The sequence below is a fragment of the Oryzias latipes genome, chromosome 1 (assembly GCF_053564925.1).
Source record: "Oryzias latipes strain Hd-rR chromosome 1, Olatipes_Hd-rR_3.1".
NCBI classification, from domain to species: Eukaryota; Metazoa; Chordata; class Actinopteri; order Beloniformes; family Adrianichthyidae; genus Oryzias; species Oryzias latipes.
Window position 1 is genome coordinate 33,637,537 of NC_136237.1, and position 13,125 is coordinate 33,650,661.

Sequence of the window (13,125 nt, forward strand, 5' to 3'; positions counted from 1 at the left end):
AGTAAGGTGTAAGAAGGAGACATTACCAGACTGTTTAAACGGGTCAAGGTCGCAGTGTTTCTTTCACTATCAGGAACATGATTAATGGCCATAATTTTGTTGTTCCGAAAAGGTGTAAAGGTGTCTCTGACTTTGACATAATGCACAAACAGTGCCCTCTGCAGGTTTATTAGCAGACTTGCAAGCTGATTCAGTTAAAAAAAAAAAAAAAAAGTATGCAACCTGTAACTGGATTAAAGGTTTCAATTCAGTTCAAAATAAAATCCATTTCCTTCATGAAAATTGCAGCACTTACAATAATTCAAGTAAATATACAATCAGTTTTTATGCTGTACATCCAAATATGTTTTGCATGAATCTTTGCATGCACTTTTGCATGAATTATCATTGTTTTATTCAGGTAAATACTTTTTTTTTTCTACAGGCGTGCAAACTTTTAAATTCTGATTTATTACAAAAGTAGTTTGATATTTATGCATCGTTTTTGTGTAAAAGTATGGAGCCTGTGTCCTGACATTAAAAAATTAAAATATATCTCGTTCCCACAGATTAATATCTTGTTCCCACAAATTAGTATCATGTTCGCACAAGATACTATTCCGTTACCACAAGATAATATTGACTTCCCTCGAAATACTATTTTTTTGAACAAATGTGGGTCACAGAGACACGGAAGTTACCGCTGAAAGCGGCTTTTGCGGCCGAAGGGAGACCATATCAGTGTTTATGAATGACTTATGATGTGAATAATTATTGCGTACGCACAAAAAATTATTTAATCATTGTCATCAAAGTTAATCATTTCGAGGGAATGAAATAGTATTTCGAGGGAACGCACTATTATCTTGTGGTAAACGGAATAGTATTTTGTGCGAACAAGATATTAATCTATGGGAACGAGACGTATTTCAAGTTTTTTAATGTCAGGACACGGGCTCCGTATAAAATACTTTAAAAAGGCAGGATAATCCAAAGTTTCCTTGAAATTTTCAGAATTGCTATGGAAAAAAAACCCAGAAAAAATGTTTGTTTCTCCCACGCGTTTGATTTTATTTCTTGAGAAAAGTCAAACGTTTTCATAAAAATAAAGGTTGGCCGTTACTAAGACGTAGCAGCTCAGGAATATGTTATTCTGAGGGATTACTTGTTTTTGTTTTTTAATAGGTTTATTTTAATATGCATAGAATTTATTAAGCATGAAAAAAGTTATTAGACAACATTTTTACAAAGGAAAAATTGTGTTTTTTGTAAAGTAAAACAATTAATAAAAGAAAAAGACCAAAGTAATTTAGATTGGTTGAGCATTAAAACAAAACCTTTGAATTAATGAAGAAAACATATGTGTATCCAAACAGATTAGTAATAAAGTTTCACTGATAGCTTAAGATCAAAGAAGCATAATTTCCTGTCAAACTGTACAGTCACAAGCACACATGTCTATAAAAAAAAAAACAACAAAGCAAAACAATACATTTTTCTGTCCTCCTGGGATATACTAAATGATTCTACACGGATAAACTCCGATAAAGTGCGCACACACACACACACACACACACAAACACACGTGTGGAGGAAACTGACATTTCTAATGGATCTCAGTTGTGAATGTAGAGAGGGGGTTCCACAGAGATGATCTGGAGGCCGTTTCCGTGACCCCGCTGTTCCATTCCTGCACACAAACATGAAACGTGAAAGATCTGAGCTTCATGCAGCTTCCTGTGGCATAGTTCATATCCGACCACTGTGATCACTGCTAAATATGGCTGCTGGTTTCCTGACTGACACTGACTCAACAACAACTTGGAGTCAGGGGTCGTTTACTATATCAAAAACTAAGTGTGTGGAAATTTTGGTGAGTTTTAAAGTATGTGGTGGGTCAAATCTTTGCACTAAATTTGAAGGCAGGACATCACCTCCAAGATCAAACGCAATTATTAGGAATATTTTAATTTGTTTAACTTTTCATTTATTTGGTAGAAAATGCAAAGATGGGCAAAGATTTAGCAAACACGGTTGTTTCTCTTAAACTTCAACAGTGGCTGTTAATATAATCTGAAAAACAAAAAAAAAGTGGGATTGAAAAGATTAGCCTTTTTCCTGTTTTAAACCATTTGTAATTGTTCTATCTAGGCCAACCAGTGTTTTAACTCAAGCCAGTATTCAGTGTTCAATAATTATATCAATTTCAAACGTAATCAAATGAATCCCTGCAGGTAAAGCTGAAAGCAGGTGTAATTACAGCTCCAGCGTGAGTTGTTTCATTCATATTTGCATCAGTTGGTGTTGACTGCGTTCTGTCCTATAGGCAATAGCAGTTCAGTAGGAGTGCAGAGAGGGGAAGGGAGCCTGAAGGGAGTCTTTCGTCAGATGAGAGCCATTCATCAAGCTAATTAATGAAAGCGATCAGAGCTAATGAGACGTGTGCTGAAGCCCCCTCACACGGCACTAATGAGGAGCTGTGTGGAGCTCGCAACATTTTGGGGTGCGTCCTGTTTGTTCAGTGGGAGGTTCTTGTGTGTGTGTTTCCGTGTGTGCCTCCGTCTGTGCCTGACTGTTTATAGCATGAAGCTGGGAGAAGTTTACAGTTGTTTGGAGTTGAGTCTTCAGCACACATACCAGGAGTTCCAAAAGAAACATGAACTGTCCCTTAACAAAAAGTACTACACTTGAAGTTTATTTTCAAGTACTGCAAGTATAGAATGTAGTGTAGAAAGTATACTATTCTAACTGAATATATCTTCAGACTAAATTGGAACATTTTAAGTTCACTATATATAAAGAGTATTTAAAAACTACACTTCAAGCATTCTGCCTCATTTTCAGTATGTAGTTTGAATAGATGTAGTACACAAAAAAACTACTCTTTGCTTAGGGATAACTGGGCTAAACTGGTTTCACATTTAAGTTCCCATCAAACAGCCATGATTACAAGTCTGCTGTGTTGTGGTTTTCTTTTTCTCATATACAAAGGGAAAGTCATCACAAATGGGATTGTGGTTCCATCGTTACTCCATTTCCAGGAAGCCACTGTTGATGCCGAGGGCGGGGTGTCGGAAACGCTCCTGATTGGTCAGACAACCAGATTAAGTAGTAGAAGTTTCCTTGTTTGGAAACTACTGACAAGCCAGAACTAAGCAAGCTGGGATTTGACTGATCCAAGACTAATGCAGCTGAATGAAATGATTCAAACAGGTATACCCTTAGCAAAAAGTAACACACCTGAAGGTTATTTCATGAAGTATACTATAAACTGAATACTTCTTCAGAATAAAATTAGAACATTTTGAGGTTAAACTATATCTGAAAAGTAAACTTCAATGACACGTGTCCCTTTAGTATGTACTAAGTATAATTGCAGTATATTCAAACAGACTACTTTTTGCTCAGGGTAACCAGCTACGTTCACACGACCTTAATCAACCCGCGTTCAAGAAACAACTTTCCATGAGAAGTCTATGTAAACGCGCATAAATGTGCATTTCGTGCTTCTGCGTTCAAAATTCTGGCATTCATGCATAGCTACGCACACTTTTAAGACAAATTTCAGGCTCCCCTTTCATTCACAGAAGTGCCAAGAGAAGAAATATCATTCATAACACCAATAAGAAGCTCCTTCCTGTTTGTTCAGTGCACTAAATGCGCATTCAAAACCCTGTGTTTAGCACGTTCTTGAACGTGTCACATGCCCTGGTGCTCATTAGAAACGTTTGGATTTTAAAATGATGCAGGTACAGGAAGAGGAATTAGCCCTTCAAAGTCCTAATATGGAAATAGTTTGTTGGTATGATTCAAGAACATGATATTTTTAAACATGCCAAAAGCTGAAGCAATGGTTTGAATCCGATGTGGTCATTTGCAAAAACCTACACTCACAGAAGTGACTAAATGACGGTATTTCCTTCCTTTCATTTTGTTATTATTTGTTTGTACGTGTGTTCATCTCTTAAACAGCTTGATTCCTCATTTAAATTATTTTCAGTACAGTAAATGTAGTGTAAATCTCTACCTGATATGTAAAACTTGTGCGTCGAAGAGAAAGATCTGAAAATACACAAAAGCAGAATCTCAGATAAAAGATCACAAACAGCAGCATTGATGAGTTCTTACATTGTTCAAAGTGTCTTGTAGTTTCATGCTGTTAAAAGGCAGTAGTAAAGTCATTAAGAAGAGTGATTCTAAAATAAGAATAGCTCACCAACAACATGGTCTCTCCCATGAACTTTAGTCCAGAACTGTGCTTCTTGCCTAGATTAGTGCAACAGGACTTTACTGCACAATTTTCATGAACCAGCATGCAATTGAAATCCCAATGATCAACAATATAGAAATTTAAAATTAAAACTTTTATCATATAGTACCTCTTCTTCCTTTTCTCTGCTGCTGCTTTTACTGGAACAAAAGATGAAAAAGCAAAATGTTTCAGAGAAGCTGACAAGCAAACGAGAAGAGGCAGAGATTCTTGTTCAGAATACCTTTTCTGTGAGCCACCACAGCTATGAGCACCAGTGAGCAGAGAAACAACACTGCAGCAGAGGAGGAGCCCAGAACAAGAGGCCAGTCCACACCTGCAAATGCATATCAGATAGGGCTGTATTGATTCATCAACCTAATCAATTTGTATTCCTACAATCCAATATCGACTATGAATCAACAACCACGAATTAGGATATGAATCCAATCTCTTTTAAAATGACTTTTGGATTCGTTTCTTTTTCAATTAAACCCCATTTGCATTGATCTTACTGAGAGCCTACCTGAAGAAGATAATGGTTGGTTTCCTAAAAAAAAACGTAATAAAAATTACTATCACACTAATATACTACCCTGCAATAAAGTTTCTAGCTTCTACCTTTTGTTACAGACACTGAGATGCTTCTTTCTGAATTGCTCCACATGCTGCCCAGCAGGACGCTGTATTGGCACTCGTACAAAGCCACTGAGGAGTCTTGGACAGGGAGGGCGAACGTCGCCTGATGCTGGGTTACTTGAGCCCTTTGGGTGGCAACAGGAGCTTCACTGTCTGCCAGGAAGAGGGAGAACGTGGCACCAGGGTAGGCAGCAGACCCGGTGCAGAGCAAGTGCCACACATCTGTCTGCTGCTGAAGAACGAGGTTGGGCACCGGCAGATTGCCTGAAAAAAACAAGCGAGTGTTCCAACAAGACATCTTGCTGATGGAGGTTCATCCCCAAATATCACAACACAAAAAGAAAAGATAGGACTTGTAAAATCTCATCAAGAACATTCTCACCTGCTACGATGATTTCAATCGCATTGCTGGCGGTTGAGTTAACCAATCCTCGTTTTTTGCTGATCTGGTAGATGCAGGTGTACTCGCCCTCATCTCCTTTCCTTACAGGTCCCACTGTGAATAGCCCAGGCAGAGGGGCGTTTGAAACCCGACTGGCCTTAGGGTTTAGAATGACGGATGTGGCCCCTGTTGGCTGAGCAGTCCTCAGTAGAATAAAAGACACTGGCTTTTGGGACTGGGATCGAGACTGGGATTGCTGAGTGGGCATGGTGCAGCTGAAGACGAGTGTGGCTCCTGGTTTGACCACACCTGTGGGAGGATCCACTGACAAGAGCGGAGGGGGGAATGAGGGCAAGATGGATGGGGCATCATCTGCAAAAGGGAAAAGATTATTCTTTTTAAGTAATATTTATTTTTCCTCTTATTTACCAAAATAAATGTTGGTAAACAAAGCATTGAAAGGACAGTTTAAAATCTGAAAGTAAACTTCAATAATGCTGCTTCACTTTTAGTATATTCTAGTTTAGTATACATGCGTGCTTGCATGTGAACATAGTCAGGCTTTAAACTCTTAAACAGCTTGATGCCTTCAGGAACCTTTTACTTTGACTTTCATCTTTAACTTTGACACACAAACAAATTTGATAAACCTCCACCCTCACAGTGACTGTTGCTCTCATTCATTCCTGGCAGGCCTTTTTTAAAACAGGAGACTAAATTCCACTCATCAAACACGTAAACTGCCTTTCAATTAACAAGAACTTCTGTTCAACAAAGACGTTTTCTGTCCTTTGTCTACTTACTGAATGCAGGTTTTATATTTTATCATAAAACATAAAAAATAAATATAGAAAACAAAAACTAAAAATGGGTTTAATCAACATCAATAGGTTGCAATAGCTTATTTTTATGTATTTAATTAAACCATTTTTGTCACAACTTTATATTCATCATATTTTTGCTAGTGCCATAACGTTACTCTAGATTTTAACTCAAAAGGTCGAGAAAAAAGCAACATAAACCTTCAGAAAAAAACATAAACACAGATCGCTGTATGTCTGGGTGTGAACTTGTCCAAGCCAAAGCAGTGGGTCATGTGACCTCCACTGATGATGAGATGAGTGTGTGATGAGATTTGGCCAATGTAATGTCTGGAAGCTTAAATGACCCTAAAAGACCTCAATTTGTTGCACCTTTGATTTGAGAAAAATAATTATTTCATTTAGTGATTTTTATCAAAGCTTTGGATCTTTTTTTTTTTTTTTTTGCTGTTGGTTCTCCATTGTTAACGATAAATATCTGCCTAACTTTAAAGCAGAACCACAGTGAGTAACTGTCGACAGCAGAGCGAGTACAGTTGTGTTTGATGGTTGTTCTGTGTGACAGGGTGTGTGGTTTCCATATGAGGTGCAGGATGTAACTACCACTAAACACACCCACAGTTCTGAGGACAATAAGAGACCACAGAGAGCACCTGCATGTGGCAGTGGGTTCTGTCTGCAAAGTGAAGCGGATGGGAGTGTTTATTATTTTATACCATGCGTTGAATGGCAGCTGGCTGCAGAATGAATCACATCTGAAAATGCACTTTGATTGCTGGAACATAAGGCTGCTGCGGCGTCAAAAATGTACTAACCGTTGTGGTCGTCTAGATCCAAGTAGGGACTCATCGAACTGTAGAGTCCCTGCTCGTCCATGTACAGACAGCAGAAGATATTAGGTTTTTGGGAATCCACCCTGACTGTGAAATGAACTTCCTCAACTCCATACTGTAGGTTCACCCAGTCCACCTTCACAAAACAAACCCCCAAAAAAAGTTAGAATACACATTTTTAGAAAATATGCACACATATTCCAACTTACATACCTCCTCTCTTCCCTGGAACAGCTTGAACAGAACCCCACGGTTGCCTTTAGGGGCCCGGCAAACCAGATCCACTGACTGGCTTGACCTGACTTTGATTTTCAAGGTCGGTGTAAGGAGAGGGGCAGGGGATGTTGAAGAAAAAACTCCTCCTAATTGAAAAAAAAATACAAATATAATAAATACAATGAAATAAAATAAATCCTTTATTTTTTGTCAAAAAGCAAGAGGTCAACCTCAGGACAGCTGTGGAGAGCACGGATATTACTTCACAGAATGATGAAAGTGTCCGACCTACCAATGATTGCAGGTGAGAATCTGTGTTTCAACACATTTAAACAAATTAAAGGAGCCAAATGTCATAATTCTGTTTTAAAAAGCTGTGCTTTAAATCATAACTACCTTGAGCAATCCATGTTTGAAATCATTTCCACATTTTTGTCAAACAGTTAGAATGCTCCTATTAATTCTCAGAGACAGCATTTGAGAATTCCCTCACAAACAACAATAACAATAATTTATTCTTACCCCAAAGATGGAAAAAAGTCGTAGCATAAAAAGCAATATATCCAGCTCTGTGAATCTGCATTCTGGACTAGGAAAGAAGAAGAACTGGCAGGAATAAATAAAGCACCTCTGACACGTGCTTCTTTCTCTCCCTCTCTGTGTCTTCCTCTTTCTGTGTTTTCTTAAAGCATCTGACATCCTCTTGAAGGCAGAGCAATGGGGGAAGCCGAACCTGTAAAACGCTTCCTTTTTAGGCGATCATTGGCAGACGTGCAGTGTGGTATTAAACTGTTGACCTGCTTCAAAATGACCACAAAAACATCAAGAAACATGAGCTCATAAGTTAATGGAGGCAGAGGCATTTATTTTGAGCATGTAAGATGTGTCTGATTATAGCTAACCATGAAGAGCTTTGAGGTCTCTACTGTTGCCTTAAAGAATTTTCTTAAGAAGTGTAAAAAGAACTGATACTTATGTGGCAAAAAAAACCTCTTGTATCTGAACAGCTGGATTCCGCTTCTGACTTTTTTGTTTCAGTTTTTTCTGCTTTGCAATACTCCTAGTTTCCCCATTTTACCAACCAAAGCCATGCATAGAAACATTACTTAAGTCTAAAGACAGCTTTTGTAAAAATATAATATGGATTTATGCTTCTGTAGATCGGTTGCAATCATTGCAAAAAGTATCTTTGAGTCGTTTTTTTTCATTATTCCATACTATTTATCAAAAATTGAAATTTCCATTGTAGTTTCTACTCTGATAGGAAAAAGTTACACACAAACCAGTTCCCGTTCTGTTTTTGATGTACTAATTAGAGGAATCCAATCAAAGCAGCAGTGTTTCCCAAGACTTTGTGCCAAAATGAAGATTTTTTTTTTTATTAAAAAAAAATTCTCAAAGCTATAAAAAAAATCTAAAAACTTAAATTTTCAGCCCCTGCAAAAAACGAGTTCACTATTGTTTATTGTTCAAAGCAGGAAAAACAGCACTTTGACTCTGCAAAATCTGTACATTTCTTCAACGTCATTACAGAATCTAAAAATTTATGAACAATAATGTGAATTTCCGTCAGAAAGTTGGTGTAAAGGCAAGGCAAGTTTATTTGTATAGCACAATTCGTACACAAAGTAATTCAAGGTGCTTCACAAAACAGAAAAATGCATTAAAATCACAATACATCATAGAAATAATCAACGTAAAATTTACTTTAAAAGAAAAGAAAAAAACTGAAAATTGATTTAAAAATAATGTTGTTAATCTTGAACGCAAAGTGTTCTGACTTTGAGCTGCATTGTGTCTGATTTTATCCAGAGTTTTACACCAAAGCCGATTATGAACAAAACGTTTCAGACACTTAATCATTGAGCCAAAGTTAGGAACGAAATGGAAACACAGGACATTTGGTGGCGCTACAGCGCCTGCAAACATGTACTAACAATAACAGGTTCTAAATTCTCAGTAAAAGTGAGGAAAAAAAGAATTCATGTTTGCATTTCTAATATAGAATGAGAACTACATAAATAAATAGTAACGAGATAAAACTTTGGATCATAATTTTTGCTTTAAATAAAAGAAAGCAAGTAAATATAAAAACAAACTGCATTTGTTTGTATTAGTATGCAAAAAAAAGGAAAACTTTATTGGGTTCATGTAGAAACCTTAAAAATGCACAAACAGACATTAAAATAATAAAATGTGTTCTCTGCAGTGGTATGAAACAGCGCCTCTGATGGCCTTTACAGCATGTCAGCAGGAACATCATTATGGTTAGGACTTGGAAAAATATGTTTTTTTATATGGAGAAAGTTTTAAAAATATGCAAATTCTCTGAACAACATCTTCTGTTTTAATTAAAATAAATTGTATTGTAATAAATTAAAAGTTGAAGTGTAAAGAGTGGTGCCACTGAATTAGTGCTGCAATATAAGTAGACTTTTTGTTTTAATATTTTTGATTAACAGGAAGGATGTTTTGATCTAGGCAGGCAATAACAGTGAAAAGAAATCAAATTTTTCTAAGTTTCTTAAAATAATAAATTTGCTAATAACACAAAACAGATCTCAGTTTTTCCACTGCATGTATTGTCCCACATAGGCTAATCCCACTGGCTGCTCTGTGGCAACCTGACCTACTATTGTGCAGTTGATGTTAGTTGACACAATCTGACATGCAAATGTGCAAAGCCTCCAGATTTCCATCTGACTTCTTCTTTTCTTAGAATTTTTTTTTCCAGAAAAGGCACAAAAATGTCTTTATGATTTTTCAGAAAGGCCAAAAGACAGATCAAGTCATTTTTTCTAAACAATTTAGGGTTAAGTTTGGCATTTCGAGTTGACAAATAGTGGTGCAGTGTGCATGTATACATTCTTGTCTCTGCTTGCAGCCCATTGACCTCTACATGTACACAGCTGGGGATTCATAGAAAAGGAAATAAACAAGCTAGTTCTGTAACATTACAGCTCGGCAGAGCTCAATATCTGAGCAAACCGTCACAGGAAAGAGGGCAGAAACTGAGTTCAGCATCTTTTCTAAATGATTTTCAATGCGATGCAAAACCTCTTCAGCTAAGTTTCCATTAAACCACATTATTTGTCTCTTATTTTTAATGAAAGACACAATATCTTCAGTTGATGACTGTTAAAGCACCAGTAAAAAAACACAGCAGCTGCATTTATGTCGCATCTAAACAATAAACACGATATAGTTGTGCAATATCTATAAATGTATAAGAGAGTGGAGAAAACAGTTTATACACCATTGGGATACTTAGCAGTATTACTGCCACACATAGCTACTACAAATTAAAGTTATTTTTAAAAACTTTGCTCATTTATTAGCAGATTTATGGACCAAAGAATACATGTGGTTTTTTTTTAATAGTTCAACATGGAGCTGAAACTCAAACAAAAAGTCCAAAACAGAAGATGGGTAAACAATCAGCAATCAGTCACCACATCTTCCCATCTTGTAATGAAAGATTATTGTTGGTTTCTACAATGTTGCTGAATCAGACCTCCAGGGTTTTTTTAAAGCTCGCTGATTAAAACGAGTGCGGTCAAATAGGCCTTGATTATTGAATAAATTCAACATTTAAATGCAGACAATCTGTTCCTTCATTTTCCTGAGAAAAGAAATCTCGACCTTGCAGCAAATCAATTTTGCATCTGAGGAAAGAATTTAGTGAGGATCTAGGAAAAGTAGAGCTCAAAAGAGACTTTGAAAGTTGTTCCGATAACAGTGCATGACCTGTTTTGTTTCCCACATTTCGATGTAAGGTATGATGTTTATATTAAATTAAATATGGTTTATACACATAAACACTTGATCATCTTAGCTACTTATGTAAATAACAGCTTTTAAAACAAATGTAAATAAAAATCAATACCCATCGCTGTTGTACATCATGTTGCATTATAGGAATGTTGAAAATTAAGGAAACCTTTAACACATAGAGGCCACTTAATCTTTTTCTGTTAAAGTATTTTAATGAACTTTGATTGTACATCTCTACGATCTTAGTCCTAATAAAAATGCTATTCTTGTTTAAAAACTTTTTAGTATCATTTAGATTTTTTAAACAAAATATTTGTACCGTCAATGAGTTTAGGTGTGGCAGGTTGTAGTACACCATTCTGTTCACTTGATGGCAGTGGTCAGCTGTTGTGCAGACACACTAAAATTGATGGGCTTCTGGAGGGCGCACACATGCACAGTAAATTTCAGGTGTTTTTGTGTCTGTGATGTATTTATTTACCTCTTTTTGTTAGCATGGATGTTGAACATATCATTACAATTTTACCCAAAAATATCAATTTAGTTGAATTTGTGTTTCCTTTTCTTATAGTACTTTTTCTGGCAAATGATTTGAACCTATTTTTGGGTTGTCTGACATTAAGTGTCTCATTTCACCTCTTTATCAATATTTTTTGAGTGTCATTTTTTTTTAGAAGTTTGAAACGTAAGCAACAAAACATGAGACTGGATGTTTTTCTATCTTATCTGGAATAACATTTTTCTTTTTCTTTTGTTTTTATACTTTTAAGAGTTAGTAGGCTGTAGAATGATGGTATCCAATTTCAAAAGAGCAGAAGTGCTGGTACATTGGCCTCAGACTTTGAGAAACAGTGCAGCAGAACTTCCCTGTTTTTGGAAATGCTGTCTCATTTGCTCTTTGAAGAACGTGACTCGCAAAACTGTCTGTTTGCCGACCAGCAGATAACCAGGGTGGCTTGACTTGCCGTCGCAGCAGTGAGAGAGGTAGATCTGTTTTCCTGTTACTGTTCGCTTTTACTATTGGAAGTGTCTGTGGCTTTGACTGAAAAACGCTCTCATTGTGATCTTCTGCTGCTCGAGTGTCTCGAGGTTTCCTTGTACTTCTCTGGCTGTGTTAACTTTTCAGTATGTTTCAGTATTCAAGCTGAATTTTCATCACTCTCACCTCATCTTTCATTGATTTTACCAAAGTTTCCAGTCAATCAGAAACCATTATCATGTCCACAGACATGTAAACTCCATACTAAGATTGTTTAAATAATTACAAATCTCTGTCTAATATGTGAAACACTTTGTTAGCCCCCTCAGTTCAGACTCAAAAACATTACTGAATTATAGATTTCTTATTCCTTCTTGGAATAAACATGTTGATGTTATTTTATCCAGAAGGAAAGTGAAACAGTTTGGTACCTCTGGCATGAGAACATCTTGGTTGGTCTGTATGCATAATTGATCTGGTATTAGACTGATTTGATCTTCCCAAGCAGCACGGATATTTATCAGAAGCAGAAGCTGGGCTTTTTTAGCCAGAATATGGGAAATGACAATACTTTACACTATGTCTGTTTCACTGAATGTAAGAAATTAGGTTGTATATAGATAGATAGATAGATAGATAGATAGATAGATAGATAGATAGATAGATAGATAGATAGATAGATAGATAGATAGATAGATAGATAGATAGATAGATAGATAGATAGATAGATAGACAGACAGACAGACAGACAGACAGACAGACAGACAGACAGACAGACAGACAGACAGACAGACAGACAGACAGACAGACAGACAGACAGACAGACAGACAGACAGACAGACAGACAGACAGACAGACAGACAGACAGATAGACAGATAGATAGATAGATAGATAGATAGATAGATAGATAGATATCTATATATAGACATTGATATCTATATATATCGATATCGATATCTACATCGATAGATATCGATATATATATATATTGATATCGATATCGATATCTATCGATCTATCGATCTATCGATATCGATATCGATACCGATATAGATATATATATCTATATCGATATAGATATATAGATATATACATATATATATATAGTTACCGGATATATATATATATATATATGTATATATATATATATACATAGTTATATATTTATGTTTTGCGTTTCCAGGCCTTAGAGAGGGCTGCACGGTGGTGTAGGAATAAAATGGTGTAGGAATAAACTAGGAATAGAACAGTA

At 36.3% G+C, this 13,125-nt stretch overlaps 2 protein-coding genes across 2 annotated transcripts in view; one reads left to right on the plus strand and one right to left on the minus strand.

The window, feature by feature from the left end:
• Positions 1–1,025: 1,025 nt before the first annotated feature.
• On the minus strand, positions 1,026–7,796 carry LOC105353932 (uncharacterized). Its single transcript, XM_011474076.4, has 11 exons — positions 7,642–7,796; positions 7,117–7,265; positions 6,886–7,039; positions 5,250–5,621; positions 4,850–5,131; positions 4,755–4,778; positions 4,473–4,565; positions 4,359–4,389; positions 4,196–4,245; positions 4,007–4,041; positions 1,026–1,669 (listed from the first exon to the last, which is right to left on the minus strand). The coding sequence occupies exons 1-11, from the start codon at positions 7,700–7,702 to the stop codon at positions 1,586–1,588; spliced, it is 1,335 nt and encodes a 444-aa protein (XP_011472378.1). The 5' UTR covers positions 7,703–7,796; the 3' UTR covers positions 1,026–1,585.
• A 3,933-nt stretch (positions 7,797–11,729) lies between these two features.
• Positions 11,730–13,125, plus strand: part of rab11fip4b (RAB11 family interacting protein 4 (class II) b) — a 45,422-nt gene continuing 44,026 nt past the window's right edge. Inside the window, exon 1 of the mRNA XM_023955549.2 lies at positions 11,730–11,877. The gene's annotated coding sequence lies outside the window, so the exon portion shown is untranslated. The remainder of the gene's footprint in view (positions 11,878–13,125) is intronic.

What these genes read in the sequence shown, in the direction of transcription:
- LOC105353932 (XM_011474076.4), bottom strand. Translation starts at nt 7,702, where the DNA reads ATGCAGATTCACAGAGCTGGATATATTGCTTTTTATGCTACGACTTTT. An exon ending in TGTTCCAGGGAAGAGAGGAG is followed by an intron (nt 7,040 to 7,116) that starts GTATGTAAGTTG and finishes TGTTTTGTGAAG; the next exon opens with GTGGACTGGGTGAACCTACA. An exon ending in TGTGGTGGCTCACAGAAAAG is followed by an intron (nt 4,390 to 4,472) that starts GTATTCTGAACA and finishes CTTTTGTTCCAG; the next exon opens with TAAAAGCAGCAGCAGAGAAA.